This window comes from Fringilla coelebs (assembly GCF_963513975.1).
Source record: "Fringilla coelebs genome assembly, chromosome: 1".
NCBI classification, from domain to species: Eukaryota; Metazoa; Chordata; class Aves; order Passeriformes; family Fringillidae; genus Fringilla; species Fringilla coelebs.
The window spans coordinates 20,200,385-20,222,354 of record NC_140028.1 but is presented as its reverse complement, the minus strand read 5'-3'; the positions used below and the strand labels follow the sequence as shown (position 1 = coordinate 20,222,354).

Sequence of the window (21,970 nt, the reverse complement as noted above, 5' to 3'; positions counted from 1 at the left end):
CCTGCCATTCCATGCTCTGGTTTTCTTATGCTGCAAGTCTTGAAATATTTTTGAGTTTTCTGGCATGAACTGGGAGAGAACCCACAATTCCTCTCAGTCTTCACCCACAGGAGTAGCAATATGATGTAATGCAATGCATGCTGACATTCATATTATTGCAGACCGTAGATGTGTTAGTAATGTCTCTACTATAAACATGTCCATCTTGAAAACCTAAGTATTTTTGGAACAATTTTTGTTACCATATGGCATGACAACGTTATGCAGCCTGTGACAAGCAGTGCAGTGAACTGCTTTTTGGCATTTCCTTCTGTATTATTAACCCTGGCTAGCCATTTTTATCAATATTGATATTATATTTTAAACTTTCTTATAACAGCAGTCTTTAAATTGATCCTGTTTAATAGTAAAACTCACTTGAGTTGGTTGTCTGTGTGTCTGTAATGAGTAATATCCACTTTAACCCCTACCTTAGTCCTGGATATTCTTCTATTCTGTAGTGTTGTGGATTCCTGCTTTTTTTTTCAGAGCTCTCTGAGGTGTGACAGTCACGTGTAATATTTGCTGTCATTTGCCTTTTTGATCCCTATGAAGCAGAAACTATATGCCAAATTCATGCTATATTCAGTTCTGCTCACCTTAGTACTGGAAGATGTAAGGAAGAACAGAGAAAGGTGCTCAGAGGATCAAGAAGTGAAATATCTGAGTAACTCTTAGACTGTAGTGTATGAGGAAGATTAAATTGTAAGAACACTTGCCTTTTAGTAAGGTGATAATTTAAAGGGTCATGACAAAAGGCTGTTAGTATTTGAAGGTACAAACATCTGAAAAAATGTGTCTTTAGAAGAGTTATAATGAAGAGGGATAAATTGAAACTGAAAAATTTTCCTATGAGCATTAGGCAAAATGCTCTAAGTGACTTCCATTAAAGAACAGTTGTTCTGAGGAAGATGTGTAAAAGCAGCAGCTTGATCTTTAAAACTGAAACCGGCAAAGTATGATAATATCAGAAGATCAGGTCTGTGTTTCCAGGGCAGAAGTGGCATGGTATGATTGGCTTTCCTACAGGCCAAGTTAAGTGGTACCAACTGTGATTAACTAAGCATTATTCTTCTATGGATACAGCGTGTGGCATTGAACAAAATACTGCACTGGATTTTGTGTGATTGCTAAACATACTGTACCATGTGCTTCTGCATGTATGGAGAATGGGAAGAGTGAGTGCAATTTTTTACTGGAGGATACTTTGAAAAATATTACTTTCTTTTTCGTTAAGGGGAACTACATAAGTCAATAAGTCTTTTGGGGAAAAGAGTTTATTTTATGGATTAATTCTTTAGTCATATTTTGACACTATTTCATGATAAACCAATAGCAATTTTATATAGTTGTAACTACTCTTTCTTGCCTCATAAAATGACAAAACCTTACAGTAGCTAGAAATGTTTTAACATGTTAATACAGGCAGAAAAAATTATGTTGTGAGAATACTGAAATGTTTCCATAAGTTATGCTATGTGTAAAGATTCAACATACGAAATTATGAAATTCAGTACTAAAATTTATTAACAGTGAATATGTCAAGGATTAATAAAAACACAAGAATTAAAAATAGAACTAAGACATATAGAATAATGTTCCAACCTTTTTTTTTTTTTTTTTTAACAGTGTCTTCCTATACCAGATCTTTTCAAAGTATTTAGCTCCATGGGAATTTTTTATAAGTGTGTGTTTCATCAGTTAAGGTACTTCTAAATATTTGGAAGCCTATTTACTTTGGAAATCAATAGTTCATATTCAGTTTCTTAGTTTTCTTTTTGGCCAGCCCTAGAAATTTAAGATTTTTCAGAGTATTCTGCAAATTTTGTAGAATAGAATACTGCAAAGTGATGCAGCTCTATTAGTTGAACTTTGAAAATCTTCTTCTAAGTGTAGAGTTTTAGTTGTAGAGTGGAGCTGGCACTTTCATGAATATGCAGATGTTTGCACCTGTAAGTGATAGAAAATAAATAGCTCTTCTGAATTTCATTCCTAACAGGAAAAACTTGACTAATCCGAAACATAAGCCATCTAGGATTTTTTGATAATCAAATTAATTTAGTAGTAAAGCCAGTAAACTTTGCAAGTGAGTAAGTTTACTGAGAAGACTTAGCCTGGAATAAGATTATTACCTCATTTGAATTCGGCATAGAGAACAAGATATTAGGAAGGTTAAAAGTATAGGCAAAAAATGTTTTTGGAACTATTTGCTATGAAAAAAGAAAGAGGAGGTGGGTTATCAACTCATCCTTGCCAAAGCATCCAATTGTATTATTCCATAAGTTGGTTCAGCAAAACAACAATCATGATAAGAGGAGAGAAGAATGAATTCTTGTTTTGATTTCATGCTTATTGCTTTGAGATTTGCATAGTCTCATAATAACACTTACCAGCCATCTGGTTTCCAGAGGAAAAAACTTTTCCTTACTGAAAAGGCTAGGACATAGCATGCACCATTTAAAAGCTCATTGTCTGGAAATGACATAATGACTTTCTGTTTTCAAATTATTAATTAGTGATTAACTCAGAAAACCAGCAGGTTATGCCAACTCTAGGGGACATACAATGTATTTTGTTCAACCTTGCAATTCCTACCAGTGAGGAATCAAATTAAAATAGTAAAAAAGTGAGCAAGGATATTAAAGAACTCAAGTACATTATAACATGCGCTTCTAATTCATTTTAAAAGATTTAGTTTGCTTATTTGTATTTTGGGGTTGATATACATGAATGTATAATGATAGATAACTTTAAATGACCTGTAAATGTTGTCATTCAATAAATCCTACTCTGTATGTGACCTAGATTGTGGTGTCATTAAATTAGATATTCCTGAGATATGAATGATGAAAGCCAAGGTTTTTTCATGGTGTTTGTAAGATGTATATGATGATGCAGATTAATAGTCCATTATATTTTTTGTTTACATAATAAGTGCTTTAATACTGTAATTCTTTGATGAATCTTAAAAGAAAAAAAACCACACAAAATGCATCCTTAAAATTTTACCCTTAGGGTACATTATGGTAAATTACACCAACTCTTATTGTAACTAATCATAAATGACCAGTTAGTGGGAAAAATGAGATCTGAATATTCATGGAAAAAAAATTATGCATGATTTTTTTTATTGGTGTGGGCCCTCAGGTAGGGATTGTTGTACATGGGACAGACTCTGCTAGTGCCCAGTTTTTGGCTTGTTGTGGCTAAATACAGCTTAGAATAAATAAATACAAATAGAATAATTTTATTCTACCTGACTTATTTTTTCAGATTATTTGTTTTTTGTTAAAGTTTACTGAATCATTTTAATTTACAATCTGATTTGTTTTACAATCTGATCTAAGGATTTAGTTCCAATTTGAGACCCTTCTGGTTTGTTCTGCGTATCAATAAACTCCCATGATGGGATTAAAAATAGCAAATCCTCTGTAGGTATTTAAAATTCAAGGCTCTAAGAATCCAAGTTTGCTGACAACACAAAACTGGGAGGAGTAGCTGATAAATCTGAAGTCTGTGGTGCCATTCAGGGAGACTTGGGCAGGCAGGAGCTGGGTAGAGAGACACCTAAGGCAGTCCCACAAGGAGGGATAACCCCCTGCCCCAGTACAGGCTGGGGGCTGACCTGCTGGAAGGCAGCTCTGTGGGAAAAGGACCTGGAGTCCTGGGGAAGAACAAGCTGTCCATGAGCCAGCAGTGCCCCTGTGGCATTGCCAGCAGGTGGAGGGAGGTGATCCTGCCCCTCTGCTCAGCCCTGGTGAGACACATCTGGAGTTCTGGAGTCACTGTTGAGGAAATACAAACAACAAGTGCAGAGGGTCCATTAGGAGGGCTCTGGAGATGCTGAGGGCACTGGAGCTCCTCATTTATGGGGAAAGGCTGGGTGAGCTGGGCCTGTGACTCTGGAGAAAGGAAGGCTGAGAGGGGAATCTTTTCAAAGCCTACAGATATCTTAAGGGTGGGTGTTGAGAAGATGGGGCCTTACTGTTCAGTGGTCCCCAGTGACAAGTGGTGATAAAGAGCAAAAAGGGCACCAATTGAAAACCAGGAAGTTTCATCTAAAAGTGAAGAAAAACACCTGTACTTTGTGGATGACTGAGCACTGAAACAGGCTCCCAGAGAGGTTGTGGAGTCCCCTTCTCTTTAGATATTAAAAACCCATCTGGACACAACCCTGAGCAGGTGAACCTGCTTTAACAGATCATATTATTGTCAAACTAAAAGAACCTCTATAAACTAGATTACCACACATTCTCATACATTGTCTGTGAGACAAAGATCCTGAAGTTTGTGGTTTAGTTAATTCCTAACTTCTCAGCTTCCCTTTCCTGATATTTAGGAGTGGCAGTCATATTAAGCATGGTGGTTTTATCCATGTGTGTCTGTTCTATCCCCTGCTGTGTTTCTAGGTTTTCCCTTTAACTGTGCTTTTGTGTTGTGAATCAGTTTAGGTGTGCTGACTTTTTATTGGGGTCTAACTCAAATTGGCACTGAATTCTACATACAGTCCTTGTAACTTTGGCCATATTATTAGAAATTGAATTTGGGCTGTCTTCAGGGGCTTCTTTTTCTTCAGTATTCTCTGTTTCACTTATATAAGGAAAAGACACGGGGGAAAAAAAGCAATAGTAATTTGAAGAGAAATAGTAACCGGAGAGAGAAGTCACGGGTTCACTACTGATTTCTGGACGTAAAAAGTCCAGATTCCTTTTTTCTGCTTTTTTGATTTAATTGCATGATGATGTGCAGAGATGAGAGACCAGTTTCCATTTGAGAAAATGCAGCTAGAAACAAAAGATGAACAGGAATTATCTGTGGCTACATACAAACTTAGAAAATATTAAATAAATAGAAGAAAAAAGACCCCCTTTATTTTCTACAGCAGTAGTGTGTCTTTGCTGGACGAGAAAAATGTGAGTATTTTGTCTTGAAACTGGGGATGTAAAATTACAGCGAGTAATGAGTATGTATTCCTCTGATCCCTTAATGTACTTGATGTGAGGTTCCTCTTTCATCGTAGCTAACATGCTGGCCATTAAATACACTGCAGCAGCATCATTAGTGGCTTCAAAGTGCTCCTACTTGCATCACATTTTTCCCTCCAGCAGGTGAGGGAGAACAGTGATTAGCAAATACTAGTATGTGTCACTCACTGCACACGTGATTGCCAGTGAAGTCCTGGGTTTGGGGTAAGGGCAGCGCTGGCATTGGAAGCAGAGTGAACTTTTGCTGTCCTCATGGCTCTGAAAAGCTTTCAGCTCCAAATATCACTTGGCTGTGTGGAAGATGAAATTCATCCTATTTGGGGTATGATGTTTGAAACTGCTTTGCTGCAGCAGTATGTGGTGAAGGAGATGGGCTGTAGGGAAAGGTGTCCTGGGTTGTGGGCAGTGTGTTACCTACACGCCTGAAATTCTGAATGGTGAGATTGAGACATGGAAAGAGAGTCCTCTTACTTACCACTGTCACAGTTTGCTAGGACTGGAGGAAAGGATTTACTGAAAATTTCTGGATCCTGAATCCTCAGAGGATTTCCCTCAACTGCTTAGACCAGCATACCATAGGTATTTTATGACAGGTATTGGTGTAGATTGGTTGGTGTAGATGTGTCTATTCCCTGCTCTCATAGGTTGAGTTTTAAGAAAAACCATACAGTAGTACAACAAACTGAAAAGAGAGTCTGGATACTGTTCTAAAATTGAACCTTCAATTTTTGTGTAACATGCAAGATAAGGGATTTTTCTTTATTAGAAAGGTAAATATCAAATCTTAAAATTAAACCTGTAGAAAACAATATGAACATATTAGGGAAAAGTTATAACTTATACCCTTTTGTATTTTTGCATTTAATTTTAGGGAAGGACACAGAATCAACAAGCCATCTTCTTACACAAGTGATACTTTCTTTTTCTATATTTTTCAAGGCTGTAAGTTTAAACATTATCATCATACTTAACTAGCTAAAACAATACGCTGGAACTGGAAAATATTTTCATGAAAAGGAGCTGTGTATCATGGGGCAAATGATATTGCCAGTATTTTGAATCAGATTGCCAGTAGTTACAAAATTTGTTTTGTAAAATTTAGCAGATGGGAACCAAACAGAAATAAATGATGGATTTGAAATGGGTAAAATAGATAATAATTCAGGGAAAAATGCTTTAAGCATAATATTTCTGTGTAAGGAAGCAGGAAATCTTCCTTTTTTACTCTGTTAAATTTAAGAAAACCTCTGATAAACTACCATTGTAAAACTATTCTTAACATGAAAAGATATCGAAAAGGATCACAAATGCATCTCTGAGAACTTTATGTCCAGCTTGCTGCTTGCTTTAGTTAAAAATTCCCTTCAGCAAAATTGGAAATTAGAGCACCCTGATGCTGTGGTAGTTCCGTGTTGCTGCTGTGATTTTTTAGGGTGCTGAGTCACAGTACTCATCTTGTCCCCTTTGTTCTTCCCTTTCTCCCCTGGTATCCCCAGAAATACAGGGAACAGCATCTGCTGTGGAGCATCTGCTGTGCAGCTGTTACAAGTGTAGGTAGAATTAAGACATGTGTTTTGGCATGAGCCCCTGCTCGAAAACGCAGGTCTGATATTTAACTGCAAAGGTCTTGCAGTTCGTGTTCTGTGCGCACTTGCACACTATTTTTTGAAATTAATGTCTCCCTAAGCATATTTTCAGTGGTTCCTTTTTCATCATTTCGCTTTTATTGATTGGAAATATTCTGGCCTTGGCTCTAAGAGCAAACTGACCATGGGCACTGTCAATTTTGTTGTGCTCTCTTGGATAATGGTAAGAGAAAAGAAGACAAGAGGATAAATGAAAGTGAAGTTCCAAATTACTGGAACATTTAAAGGTCTTTGAAAAGTTCATATACAAGCACAGTTAATGCTGTCGTGCACCAAAGTGCCAAAAGACCTAGCAGTGAAGAATATTAATCTACTTTAATAAAATCAAAGGGTTCTTTTTTTTTTTGTAAAGAAATAATTTGAATAAAATTTGACCCTTTCTACAATAGTCTGTGGGTCAAATTGAACCTACTATTAAAATTCTCTAATATCTTTCTTGTATTACCATTTCAAAACTCAATTTAAATATTCACAGAGCTCCTTTTTTAATAAACTTAACAAAATTCAGGTAATTTCCTTCAACTTTCTTGATTGAAGGAAGGCAGTAGGTACAGATATAAAAAGATGTACAGCTACAAGCAAAACCTGAAATCAATTATATATAAGAAATAACATAACACATGGAAAGAAATTAATCAAAAGGAAAAAATTCTGCTATATGATTTCCTTGGTCTGCTACCTGCAGGCAAGGAACGTAAATGAAAAAAAAAAAAAATCAGCATTCTTCTTACAGATAAGGGGAAAATTAATAAAAATATTTCCTTCCTACCAGATCCCCTGATGCAACTTACGTTAAAAGTGAGTGGCTGCAGGAAGAACTTACGTGTTTAAAAATAACTTTTTTTTTCTCCTACAGAAATATACTTTTATACCTTTTTCTTGCTGTTAAACTCAATTACATCAGCTTGGTATAGATTTATAGTCTCCAAAAAACATTTCTTTTCCTTTCCCTCTATTAAGTTAGTTGCTGAATTGTGGTCATAGAGTTTCTCCCAGTTTGACAGTAAGAAATGGTTCATTCTGCTTGGATGGCCCTATGAAGATGTAAGGAATTGCTTACAAACTGGAGCAATCTTCCAATCTGGACAAAAGTTCTGAAGTTCAGCCAATTTTCTAAACAGACTGGAGAGGTTCAATGTGCACACAGCACACCGTGTCCACTGCATTTCTTAAGTATAGCTCAAAATGTTATAGCAATGACAGAAATAATTGAGTTAAGATAAATAACTAATAGACTCAATGGGCCAAGGAGGACAGAGAAGTCTCTAAGGAAGTCCTGCATGTAGAACTTCCCAAGAGGAAGGGAACTCTGAGTTATGGTGTCTTCACTCCCACTGCCATGTTTAAAATGAAATAAATTGAACCCTTTCTTTTATTTTTAGTATTCCTGACTGAATTTTTAGAAAAAAATTCCCTACAATGTGAATTAATAGGAAGTGTTTGCCTGCTGCTTGTCTTATGTAATCGTTTCTACTTGGAAGGAAATGTTCATGTTGAAAGAGGAGATAAATGGATTGATTTTTCTGAAGCTTTTCCCTCTGTAATCAGAGAGCATCACATACCTAGGTCTTACCATAAGCTAAGGATAATCTGTATGTGGCAGCATGTTTTCCTAGGAAATACTGAATGGATCCCACAGAACATGCAAAATGTCTGATGTTGATCCAGTGAATTTCAGGCTCTGATTTATTGAAGTTGTTACTATTTAATGCTGCTACTACTAATTATACTCATTAACCTCTCCCCAGCCACTCACCGTCAAGTATTGTAGGCTTTCTGAGGCATTCTCAATTTGTTAAGAGCACTGATTTATGCTGCTGCTGTGGGAATGTAGGAGAATATTGGTAGGTGAGAAGGAAGCTAACCACTTCACATTTTCATGAGATAATTATTTCAACAATACTTTTCTGCTATAGGATACATGTGTTTTAAGTGCAAAACACTGGACAGAAAAGCATATTAAGCACGTGCTTAATTTGAGCATGCATTTAAGTGGTTTCATTAGGGCAAAGTCTGATGAATTTGACTATGAGAAATTATTACAGAACTTACCTAGTTTAGTGTTATTGAATTTCAATTATTTCATTACAGTTATAGTGCCATAAAACCAGAGTCAAGCACTGATGTATCAGGACTAATGTGCTCAAAGGGTTCGATGCTCAAATTTGTGTTAAGAGGAGCGTTTATTGTAGCAAAAGTGACTTTTGTTAAGTGAGTGTAAATCCCTTTTTGATGGTTTATTCTCACACTCTTATGTTTTATTAAAATTATTGCACTGCTGGTTTTGTTTTGTTAAATGTGGCCTGTCCTTTTAAGGTAGCATCTGTTACTCACTGTGTTGGGATCACCCCTTAGCTAGCCATCTTCGTGTACTTGCATCTGTATGTTTGCATTTACATTACAGTATATGATATTTTAGGAACATTTATTTATTTAGTATTTAATAATAGTGCTAAAAAATATGTCCTTGTGTGCCTGTAAATCTGGTACAAATTAGGGAGCACAGCTCAGATTTCCCCACACTGTGCTGGCAAGTGGCCTCAATCAGAAGTAATTTTCTCCATGAAGGCACATGCAGCTCACTCGTCAGCCTCTCCTCAGTGGATACTGTTATTTGTATCAAATTATATGTGGTGGTTTCTCAATGTGGACTACTGTGTCCACTAAGCCATACAGATTTCTACCACATTGACTATTTCGTTGCTGTCACTAGTTGTACTGTTTTCTACTGTGTCTTGTTTACCTCTGCTGTTTGCAAAAAGAGTTGAGATTTGTGTTCATATCAATAAATATTCATGAATTGGAGTAAGTACCAAGTGAGTAAGTAAACTACTCAACACCTCTAAATCCTCTGTTGTGTACAACATGATTAGTTGCTCATTTTGTAAAGGAAGAAGTTTATTTCAGGGCTTCATGCAAAATACAGAATGAGTTAATAGAGATTTAATTTGCCTCAAATTAAAGTATGCCCATTTAAGATTAGAAATTGAGGTTTTACCTAGTGCGATTGGGAATTCTTAACTATTCATCATTATCTAGCTAATCTGAAGCATTTCAGATTCACCTCTCCTTATATTGCATCACATTCTTTTACAAACTGCTAATAGAAAAAGAATTGCCGAAATGAGAAGACAAACATCTAGACTATCTCTGGAATTAACTATTCATCTAAATTCTTAAACCGCTTAAGTTTGAAATTTTACTGCTTTAATTATTAAAGAGTCTAATCATATCTCAGAGCTGTTTGTTGTCAGATCACTGTGACACTCAGATGAATTTCAGTAGTAGCAATTTTTGGATTTTCATTGCTCTGTCATTATGGCTACAGGCTTTAAAGTGACACTTAATCAGCAGTTATTGAAAAGGATTTTTTAGCAGAACAGGATGGGGCCTTACCCCTGGTCCAGTTGAAATAAAAGTAGACATAGTAAATGTTTTGACACAAGTACCTAATAACATGATTAGTTTAGCTAATGGGAGTAATACTATTAAATTAAATCAACAATTTAAAAAAAATGCAGAAGGTACTAAAGTAAGTGATTAACCTATATTTGGACTGTTGAAGGTAATATATCAACATAATAACTGGGGGGAAGAAAAGAACTATCGCAGAAAACAGTTGAAAGGAGCTCTATTGTTTTAAAACACATTTATTTTTGTCTAGATTAACAAGTAGTTTTAAGTATTTTAAATCAGGTAAAAAGTTACAGTAGCTTTTGTGCAGGTTGTTCTCTAGATAGAAGAGCCTAGCCAATGTTGATAACCTACCTATAGGTATTTGAACCAGATTAATTCTTAGTTCTCTAGCTGATGTAATTTACTGGTACCAGCTAGAGGTTTGTGCTGGCACCAAAATGTCCAAATCAGAAAAACATAAGCCTGTATAGTTAATGTTTTTGCATTTGTCAAGAATATTTAGTTCCATATGCTCTTTATTGTGAGATTCTGAAAATGCATTTTTATTTATTGTCTGTTTATGTGTAAGTAATTAGATAAAGTAGTCAAGAATAGAGAATTTACTCTATTTATATTTCCTTGTAATTGCTTTGGATTTTAGTATTTTCTTTAACCCAATGTGTGTTTGAGTGATAATCAAAAATGTCCACAGAAATCATCAATTTTGAGTTCCCAACTGAGAAATACTTAATTTTGATCTTATTCTTGTGAGTTGGTCTTATTCGTGTTGTACAATGCTTTACTCTTCAGTTAAGTTATCAGTTACAATATACCAGCTCTGGGCATGAACTGAATGTATTTTGACATTTAAAAAATGCAAGACAGCTCCACATGCGTTAAGACAGAATTTGTCCCAAAGATCAGGTTGTAGATGGGTGAATTAGACAAGGCAGCAGCTGCCTGAAACCTAGAAAAATATTTATGCGTGGATCCTCCAACTTGAGTGATAGTAATTGCTGGTGTTTGGGGCTCAGGCTCTGATGCCAGCCCCCGTTAGGTAAAGCTCTGCTGTGTGCCAATATGCGCCTGGATAAACTTTGCTGGCTTTTGTTCATAGGCTGCACATGCAAGGCAAAGCCTGGTGTAGAGGCATGCACACCTCTGATCTCCTTGGGATGTGACAACATTTACATTTGTGTTTGCAAATGCTTGGACATGTAACTTTAGTAAATGTTATGTACCTGTTTGTACATAGGATATATCTATAGTAGCATTAGTCAGTATTTTTTCTAGTCTGATTTAAAAAATAAAGTCCCAGCCCACAAAATGACAGGGGTTTGAACCAGCACTGTGGAGCTGGTGTGTACATTGTATTTCTTCTCCTTTCTTGGAAAGTGTGTCAATGGAAATTATAAGGTGTGTTTCCATGACTGCTGCAAATGAAAGCATAGCAACTGCATTTCTGTTCTTTTCCTAATTATCATACAGTGATGATTAGTTTGCTGATTACATATTGGGGACCTGATCAAACAAACTGGTTTAACACCTAGAAACAGAGACCTAAATGTCATGTATACATGCCAGTTGGATTACTTGCAGGTAAATTGCTTTTGCTGTATTTTGTAAGACGCATTCTGAAAGTCAATAACAAAGAGCTAGTCATTCAGCAGGAAATTGACTTTCCCTGAAAATTTTGGCTGAAGTTTAAATTTTTTGCTCAGATTTAAAATACTTGGAAAATTTATTAGGCTTATAGCTGCACTTGAAATGATGCAAAATATGGTATTAATACATTTTTTTATGTGGCGAAAACTTAGGTTTCCCTAAAATAGCATATTTTTTCCTAGTTTATTTATCCAAGCATTGCTAAGAGTACACACCAGTAAATGGCTCTACAGACAACATCACATCTTAATAATAAAATGAAATTTGCCTACTATTTAGGATAATTTTTGCAGAACCCATTGTGCTTTCATTTCATGAACCTGGACACACGTAAGGTGCCTGGAGTGCCCATGTTCAGCTGCAGCACTGCTCCGGCGTGTGCTCGGGCTTTGTTCTCTGCTCTGTGCAGTGCCATAGCCACTCTTCATTCCCTCTGCATATGCAGTTGCTGGATTTTTTCCCAGCATGGCTAGAAGGTGCAATTAACAGTAATGGATACTTTGATAGGGAGAATCTTTATTTCTTCAGCCATAATAATAGCCCCTTATTTTAGGAGCTATATTGTTGAATGACAGCTACTGTTGGTGAGTATGTGTCCACAAAAGTGGGCTCATTTGGTCAGATTCTCAGCTGGCACAGAGAGTCATATTTCCATGAAAGATAGTAAGCTATATTAATTTATGGAATCCCAGCTGGGAATCTCAATCAATTTCAATAAAAAGTAACCATCATATTCCTCTGAAGCAAGAATTACACAACCTAGCCTAAAGTGAATTTTGCTGTTTTAATAAATGTAGGTAGTCACTGGTTTGTAATAAATTACATAAAATTAGAGTGTAGTCAATATTTGATTTCTTTAAAAATTTATTCCTTCCTTTTCATTGAACACAACAGAATCATTTATGTATTGTATCTCAGCATGATAGATTATATAGGAATAGTGTATTTAATACCATAAAACTATCATATAAATACAAATCACATTTTTTTTCATTAGCTAGCTCGCTTTCATTTTGAAGAAGAAATACTCAGTCAATTATAAACGAGGCTGTGCTTTCATTGGAGAGTGAAATACGTAATTTTTTTCAAGCCTCAACCATGTATAATGAAATCTCTCTTTTGAAATCCAGTCTTAAGATGGATTTTGAAACATATTGACATTTAATAAAATCTTTGTTAAATTAAAATATGTTCAGTTATTTCAAATCTCTATTTAAATCTAGGTGAAATTCTACATCCTGCACAAGAGAGTCTTTAGCAAATAGTTACTATTAACCAATGATTTTGAGGTATGTGTATATAAGAAAGATTTTAATTTTTGAGTCTATTCTAATTGGTAACCTTGGCATTATGTGTAATAATCTGTCGGTGCTGTCTCTTCGAGAGGATCTGTAGCAGTACTATCTCTAGGTAACTAGGAGAAAAGTTAAAGACCTCAGACTACCATTTCAAGTTCAAACTAATGCCCTGTTCCTGTAATTTGTTGATGTTTTTGTAGCCCTGGGCTGGCAGTTTACCAGGACATTTGTTTGGCCTCTGTGAAATGAATAAATGGTCTCTTGACTCCTGTCCATTGACTGGGAATCTGCTAAAGAGTCTGGCATGAATGATCATGGATACCATTAGGGGCTGGTTGAAGCAAAATAGCAGAATAAGCTGAAGTTTGTGCTGTCAAAACCTTTGTAGTATTTCACTGTTGTCAGTACTTTTAATTTGATGAACAAAGCTTGTAAAGGAACATTTTAAGTACTGTAATTCAGCATCAAAAACAATCACTAACAAACAAGAGAAAGCTCTTCGCTGTTTATGTCATTTTACAAATACAGCTTTGATTTCAGCTGTTAAAACTGTCTGTGTTTAATAGTGGAACCCAATGAATAATGAAAAACCCCCATGTGTGAGTATTATTAATACATATTATTAATGACACTCTGCATATTCTGATTTGAAGTAATCAGGAAAAAGTCACTTTCCATTTCAATTTCCATAAAATGTTATTTGTCCAATTCTAATAAGTGCTGAACACAGCTGTGAAAGGAAAAACTAGCTAAAGAATGTCTGTTAAAAGTTCAGTAAGGTTTTATTTCACATTGTCCTGTTAGATGGTTTTGCCACAGTGTCCCTGATTCTTTTTTAAGGGCCCCTTGAAGATGCTACTGAGGATGAAGAAGAAGAGTGCCTGTCTGAGGAAAATGATACTGTCTCAAAAGAAGACTTTCCATTGGAGGAAAGCTTTTCTGCAGAGTTTGAGCCTGAAAATCTGAGCTGTGAAGAAGTGGAATACTTTTGTAATAAAGGTAATCATTGTAGCCAGCCTCTTGAGAGAATACTGGCCAAACTTTGTCCAACTGGTCAAAGAGATTTCTTGGTTTAAAATGTACAAAAAGCCCTATTAATGCTACCTTAAAAACAGGAAAAATATTCACTTGGGAAATTAAGCCTGGTAAGGAATAAATATTAAAGAATGTTGAAGGACACTTTTCAGGGACATGAATCATCTTGCCTTAGTGTTTTCCTCCAAGTGTTATTTTCTACATATTTAACTGTAGAGAACAGGCCCCAGAAGTCAATTATTATCAGATCTGAACCTAGCAATGCAGCATGTCTGTTCATTGCTCCTTTGCCTAGGAAACATTGCTAGGAAAACAGATTGTGTCTGTAGATTCTAGGATTAAAATAGAGCGTATTATAGAATTTATTATGCACAGTAGAAAACTAGTGCTTTGTGAAAGGATAACTTTTGAAGTTGCAAATACCTTTTTGGTGCACTTGTCACTTGCGAATTATTGAAGATTGAGGTATTTTAGCATAAGACACACCAATTCATTCTTACCAGTTCAGTCTGCAAGGTTGTGCTACTTCCCAGTCAGCTGGCACAAAAACACACTATTGTTATTTGGAACATTGAATTAACCTTCTTCCTGCCAGATATCTGCTTGATGGCTTTGTTGTTTGTCTTCTGCAGGTAAGGATGCCCATCAAATAGCTGAAGTTGTTGTGGTGGTTTTCTACTGTTAGTCCACAAATCCCTCGGGCATTTGGATGTTGATGGTTTCTCTGTCTTTCTGTTCTTTCCTGGATATTGACATACATTTTCTCATGATAACTTGATACGCTTCTGGTTTTGTATTATTTTCATCTGTCTTGGATAAAGTCAAATAAATCCATTTGACAAGTCAAGTGCTCTGACTGCAGAATATCAGTCCTTCCTAGAGAGTCTTCAGTCATCAGTGGCGAAGGCATTGCTATGCATTTTCTATATGTCCTCTATGCAGCTTCTACAGGTTCTTGATACTTAGTAAGTCACCCTAAGAGATCAACACAGTCTAATTGATAGCTTGGAGCTCAGCTGCTACAAATCTTACTGTGAGGAGAGACCAGATTATGAAAGGATTCTTTATAAACAAGAAGAATTTATTACTATTACAACTGCAATATGAACAAATACCAGAATTACTTTTTGTTCACTGGTGCACATGCCTTTCAGACACCATTTGCCTTAGCTGGAAAAAAGTCCTTCTCCTGTTATTGGCTGTACTAAATAAAACCACTATTTAAACCACTATTTGCATAATTGTTACACTGGTGTCTCTTGAATTCCTCCTGTCAGCAGTGGAATACTATGTCTCACTATTGGTTCATATCATATCAGTTTGATTTAGTTACTTCTCTGTACTTCTTACTGCATTTCCAGAGCCCACCAGTGGAAAACAATGTGGTTTTAGGTGAAATAAAAAAAAAAAAAAAAATTTTCAAATAGCAATCAGTATTGCAAATTTACATTGAATTTCAATTTATCTTGGATCTTCCCTTTAAATAAACACCTCTTTCAGGGAAATCACTGAATCACTGTATTAAAGATCAGGCATCAAATGGGAATATATTTAAATCTGAATCTTGATTATATGTTTTATTAAGGACATCTGCTGATTCTTCAGGCTAAATACCTTCTGATTTCCCAGCAGTTTGTGTGTTGTAGTTATAAAAGAATCTTAAGTCTCTTCAGTGCAACTGCTGCAGAAGAAGAATTGAAAAGAAGATTTCTAAGGATCAAGGGGCACATAAAATTTCTAATCTACCTCCAGCTGAGGCAGTGTGACAAAAAGTCCCACTTTGAAGCAAATTGGGAATCTCCCTGGAAAAGGATGGAATGGGAGACTGAAAATATGCTGGGTTTTTATTAATGTCTCAACTTCTGTTGAATGTCCTACTTCTTCAGGGTCACATCTTAAGTGTCATTAGCATGAGGCTGCCTATGTTTTTCTGAAGATAAACCCTAAGAAGACAAAACTAATCTGGAAAGCAAATAAATTTCTTTTGTGTTCTTTTCTTAGTGGAAGGGTTTGTGACTCTATTATGTAGTAAATACTAAAAATTAGACTAATTCTCTTTTTTTTTCATGAATCTGTTAAGAATTCCTAGCCTTTTGTTTTTCTTTGTAGTGCTTCAATATTAAAATAAAAAGATAGTATGAGAAATAAGCTTTTCTTTTTTTATAGAAATATTTTTTAACATCATGAATGGAAAGTCATTATGAGAATGAAAAAGAATGAAAATGAGATGTGTACAAAATAGGTTAGAGAACAAATAAAGGCAGTCTAGTTTCTGTTTTGAGGGCCTGATTTTTGGTTTTTCTTCTGCTCTTTGATAGTATTGGCAGCCTGCAAATGACAAATATTTCGAAATAAGGGGAAAGTAAGTGTAGATCTGTGTTTTCTCATGCAACAGGTTTCCTTTTCCCAGAAATATATCAGAACTGGCATGGGAATCCATTATGCTGTCTCTGAGTTCTGCCCTTGCTAGCATGGACCATTAATGGTTTTAGAATTTAAAGGTGTTTTCTTGGATATAAATTTTATCTGTCCTGTCTCCCTATTTCCCTCCCCTGGGGTTTCTTCCCAGCTGACCCAGAGCAAGAGGACAAATGAGTAGCGGGGCTTCCTGCAAGAATCAAGAGGCATGGGGAACAAGTGACACAGCTGTTGGGGAGGAGGTGTTTGTGAGGCTTCATCCATGGTATGTTTTTTATACTTACCCAGCTCTGTAAATTCAAGTGCCACCTAAAACCAGGGGCTTTTTGCTATGCAAACTAGGTACTGAAGGCAAAAAATTTACTGAAGTCACAGTTCATTTTGAGGCATGAGAATAGAGGACTTACAGTTTCGCATCTTGGTAACTTTGGCCTCTTGAAGAGATTTACCTGTCAAACTGCGCCTGATGATTTTATAAGAGAGGGCAGTCCCTTACTGTCTAAATTGCAAACAGGAGCATTTATAAAGCCATACTTTTCCCATCTTTTTTGGGTTTGTGAGATAGATTCAGCAGAATAGTTGCCAGAATTAGAAGATGAAGGCAAAAGCCTCTGCAAAGTGTGAAGCAAATTAATCACCTTGATTGAGCTACATGTCATTTTACAACGTCTCCGTTTTCAAAATTTTGACTCTCCGCTATTCCTTTTCCCTTCTCCTTTTACCTGCTAATGGCTTTTATGACAAGGAATCTGGAAAATTCCTCCTTTCCCACACTTCTGCAGTACCACAAAATTAACTTTGCTGCATGTGAATATTTATTCCTATGTGGTCTTCATTTACACTCGAATGTGAAGAAGTGAACAGCAGTTTAAGCCTGTAAATATCCAAAGCTGAAATGGAAATTATCAACCTACTATTTGTCAGGGATTGCTTTAAGCTTCCAACTCTGGTTTTTAACCTTTTGGATGAAGATCTTCATAACTGATGGCAGTTAAGTTTGATTTGTTTGCAGTTTTGACAGATTAGGAGAAAGAGTAATTTGGGAACAGGATAGTGGTGTTCTACTACAAATCTGCATTGATCTCTATATTTGAAGTAGAAGCAAAAAACTTTGTAGGAGGTGGCCTTGATGATAATGCATTACATTTGTGAGTTTGAAAACAGCCTTTGAAAATTGCTGTTTAGTTACTACAAATTGCTGTACTACCAATAAAGAGGGTATCTGATGATGCTGTCTACACAAAGACTTTATTAGCCTAGAATCTCCCTTACTAAATATTTTTTTAAATAGTGGGCATCTGGAATCAGAATCTATATCAGATTAAGAATAATTCAGATTAAATTCAGATGTAGAAAATTTATTACTTAAATGTCAGTATTTCAACAGTCTGTGTAAAGAGAAAGTAGCCTGTCTCCCATGCAGAAAAGGGATAGGCTGGATTTGGAAGCTAGGAGATAGGACATAAAGATTAAATTTTGTCTACTGTAGGTTGGAATAAGAAAATAAGCTCATGTTAAAAGAGGTGAGAAGTGTTATAGGGCTAATAATTGCAGAAGGACAAATAGAAGGAAGGGAAAAAAAACCAGAACAATACAAAGGCCAAGTTGAAGGTGATGGGGTGAAAATAAAAGTTCTAAATCAAGATTATTTGTGAAGTGAAATAGTTTATAGATGATTTTCTAGTCTCTGGTTGCTGTCATCCTGCCTAGGTACTCTCAGAAAAAATAAAATTCTTGTCTATTACTCCAAAAGTTTGCTATGCTGATATGGTGTCATCTTTTACCCTTTGTGAACAGGAAGGAGAATAGGACCCTTGGTGACTTGATAGTGGTGGTAACTGGCTAAACAAATCCTTGTGACCTTCCTAGCAGAAGTGTTCCATGAGGGTTTAACTTTCAAAGGGAAATTATCTTAAACAATAAAAGAGATCACTTAAGATTAGTAGATAGTTAAGTAGCTGTGTTCACAGAGGGAAAGAGGACATGGAGAAGAAAATGGAGGAGGTTTATAATCAAAAGAGCAAATGTTGGACTGTTTCCAGAAGAAGGAGGCAAATGAAGGAATGTGTGTATCTGATAACTAGTGAAAGAAGGCAGGTTCATTTCTTGTTGCTGGCCAAGACAGTTGAGTCAAATTCTCCTGTCCATTGCTTGTAGTATGACTGTTGCTCTTGTTCCTTGTGTTATAGTTTTCCATGGTTACTTCATCACAAGGCAACATTGGCATCAGCCCTCAGTGGAAGGAGATTCAGTGGGTTAAAACTCCTGGTGGCAGATGGGAAAGGAAGTGGGTTCTGCTCCCCAGTGTTAAGTGTGCTTCAGTTGGTGACATAGGGTGATAGGGAGGTTACATGAGGTGGGATGGAGAGTGATTGTTTCAGGATGCAGTGATTTGATGGTCTGTACACACTGCTGTGTATGTCTGCAGCCATATGTGTTTGTAGCTGGTTGAGTGGTTCAGGTTCCTGATGCATTGGTTATCCTTATTTGTGGGGGAGGAGGAGAATGAGGGGAATCCAGTGCAGTCTGAAACTCATATACAGTTCTAGGTTAGCAAGGAGGAAACAGAGAAAATACATGGCCTGGACGCTGAGTGTATACCTGGTTCTATGTTCTTGTATTCTTGGGCAGGAAGGGATGAGTTCCAAACCTGAACTAAGTTTTCTGTTCATGTACACATAATCATGCTCGTGTATGTTGTTACTAGCCTGCCTGACCAGCTTGGGACTGGAATGTTTGATGTTAAGCCATGTGACCTGATTGTGCAGGCAGGCTTGTGATTCAGAGAAACAGCTGCAATGTGAGTCCTCATACAAGAAAGCATACACAAAGCTAAGTTTGTCTGTGTATTGATCTATCCCTTCATACTTCATGTGCAAAGCTATCATGCTGCCATCTATAATAACACCCTGAAAATGATTTCCATGTGTCCTTTTTTCCTCTGGAGTATGACTTGGTGTCTGTGTGTATGCCTGTGTGCAACTGTGTAAATATTCCTTGCTTCTTTCATGTTACTCATGTAGTAACTAACAATGTGCTTGTTATTTGCTGCTTCTGGATCAAACAGTAGATTTATGCTTTCCTTTCTTTATTTTCTCCCCATTTTTTTAACCAGGAACATTTTAATCTTTTTTTTTTTTTTTTTTTTCAGTAATGGATTTCATGACAAATTTCTACCACTTTTGCTATAGCAAAAGTAGGATCAGCGGGAGGCAGCTATACCATAATCACTTTGAGCTCAATAAGGAGATCTTTACAGGCAACTTTGTTCTTATTTCTTAACGGGATTAAGAAGCTCAGCTCTTTAAATTCTTGCATATAACACTGACATTTCGAGGGTGTGTTTGGACCAAGGAGTTCAAAGAGAAGGAATAGAAAAGAAAAGCCAATATGACTTTGTTTTTTACCTTGCTGCAGGAGCAGTTTGTGCAAATCGCCTATAAGCTTATTGACCTGAATCTTTGACTCCTTGTTTTCTCTGGATTTGGCTGGAGTGTAGACACTGATAGAGCACTGATAGAGGTGATTGCACAGCCCTCGGCTTTGCTTGGCACCAGACACCCCCCCTCCCTGCGCCTGACATTATCTTTCCCTGGCAATACTTCTGTTCTGCTGCAGCTCATATTCCTTTAAATTTTTTAGATTATTTTAATTCATTGCATTTTATTTATGTAGACTCTCTGACTAAATGAAGGGTGAATTCATTCTTTTTGTTAATCAGAGACAGAAGAGGGCATGTAACTATTTTCATCTCCTAGGATAACTAGAATATGCGTAAGAACTCACAGCACTACTCCTTCCAAGAATGCAATAGTTACATCTTACTGACTTGTCTGCCTGTTTGTGACGCTGTTGGATTCCAATATTCCCCAGAGTAGGGGTTCTCTTACGTTTATCTGTATCACATTCAGCTAAAACAACTTTAGAAGATGAGGCCAGGGCATCTCTTCACTCTCTACAAGTACCTGACAGGAAGCTGTAGTGAGGTGGGGTTCAGTCTCTTCTGCCATGCCTGCAGTGAGAGAAAATGGCCTTAAATTGAGACAGGGGAGATTGAGATTAAGATTAGATACTAGAAAAATATTTTTCACTGTTAGGCATTAGAGTGGTCAGGTACTGGAAAAGGAGATTGCCCAGGGAGATGGTGGAGTCAGCATCCCTGGAGGTGTTCAGGAGGTGTCTGGATCTGGCTCTGATGATGGGGTTTAGGGGTTACACTGACAGTGCTGGGTGGACAGCTGGACCTGATCATCTCAAAGGTCCCTTCCAACCTTGATGATTCCATGATTCTGATCTTCCATACTTTTTGTGAGATGCTGATTATGGACAAAGAAAGGAAGGGGCTTCTCTGATAACAGCTTGTGAACAAGGCTAAGTCAGAATTACATTGGATTCTAGCAGGGTGAAGGGGGATCTTTTTCATCTGAACATCAGCATTTGCCTTCTGCTTTACCTCTTATGGTTTCTCATTCTTTCCTGCTACTGGAGCTCAGAGGACCACCTGTTTTCTTCCTAGAAGGGAGAAGAGATATCTTGAAAAGGTTGATTTTTTTTTTTTCCCACCATTCACTAGAGAGCATGTGGCTCCAAAACAAAAAGTACAAGATTTTCTATTCTGTAATTTTTTTTATTTACTGCTAACCCATGTTTAAACCTGTCAGGACATATTTTCAGTCCTGCTTAAACCTGTGTAGGTATTAACATGAACTTTAGTTGGATAAAAATTGGACCTAAGTTAAACAAGCAAACTCTTCTTCTAATCAAGACATTGAATAATTGGTCATCAAGCAGGAAATTATATCTCAAAAAGAAACTACAAAGCTATTTTTCAAGAAATAAATACATAGATCTAAATAGAAAACATTATTTTAGCTGTACAGAATTAAAAAGTGCAAGGAACACTTAAACAGCTTACTCATCTTTAAGCAGTTTATCAAAGAAACTCCAGCCTTTTCAGTCAGCACATTTTGGTTTTCTCAAGAACAATGAAATTCTGAATTCTATCTCAGCTAGGGATATAATTCATGAAGGGATTATTTGGTTACAACAAGTAGTGTAATGTCCTCTTTCTAGAAAGTCACAAAACTTGAACTTGGAATGACTTAAATTTGAGGTCAAATTTGACAGAATATGAATTGCAAATTAATAGGGATAATCTTCTTTAAAACATGGGATGCACAAATGATGAATCTCACTTCATGTTCTTAGTGCAGGTGTACTGTACATCTGTTCCTAATTTTGTTTATAATGAAGGTTCATTTTTTCTCTTTCTTGTCTTCTTTGGTGGCCCTGACACAAAAATTCTGAATACATTTGAAGAGTTCTAAGAGGTGGCTGAAAAAATTCTAGTCAACCCAGGCCTAAAAAGCAGACTTATTCACAGGTTGTGTACTATATAGGTATATTTGCAGTAATTTAACAATGAAAGGACCAGTGAAAATAAATAGAGCAAGTGCTACAATTATGTCATCATTGGATAAATATTGAT

At 36.4% G+C, this 21,970-nt stretch overlaps 1 protein-coding gene across 1 annotated transcript in view; it reads left to right on the top strand.

Annotated features, from left to right (window-relative positions):
* Positions 1 to 21,970, top strand: part of ZFPM2 (zinc finger protein, FOG family member 2) — a 307,035-nt gene that overhangs the window by 42,878 nt on the left and 242,187 nt on the right. The window contains exon 2 of the mRNA XM_084227111.1: positions 13,870 to 14,028. Within this exon, the coding sequence (XP_084083237.1) occupies positions 13,870 to 14,028 (159 nt within the window). The remainder of the gene's footprint in view (positions 1 to 13,869; positions 14,029 to 21,970) is intronic.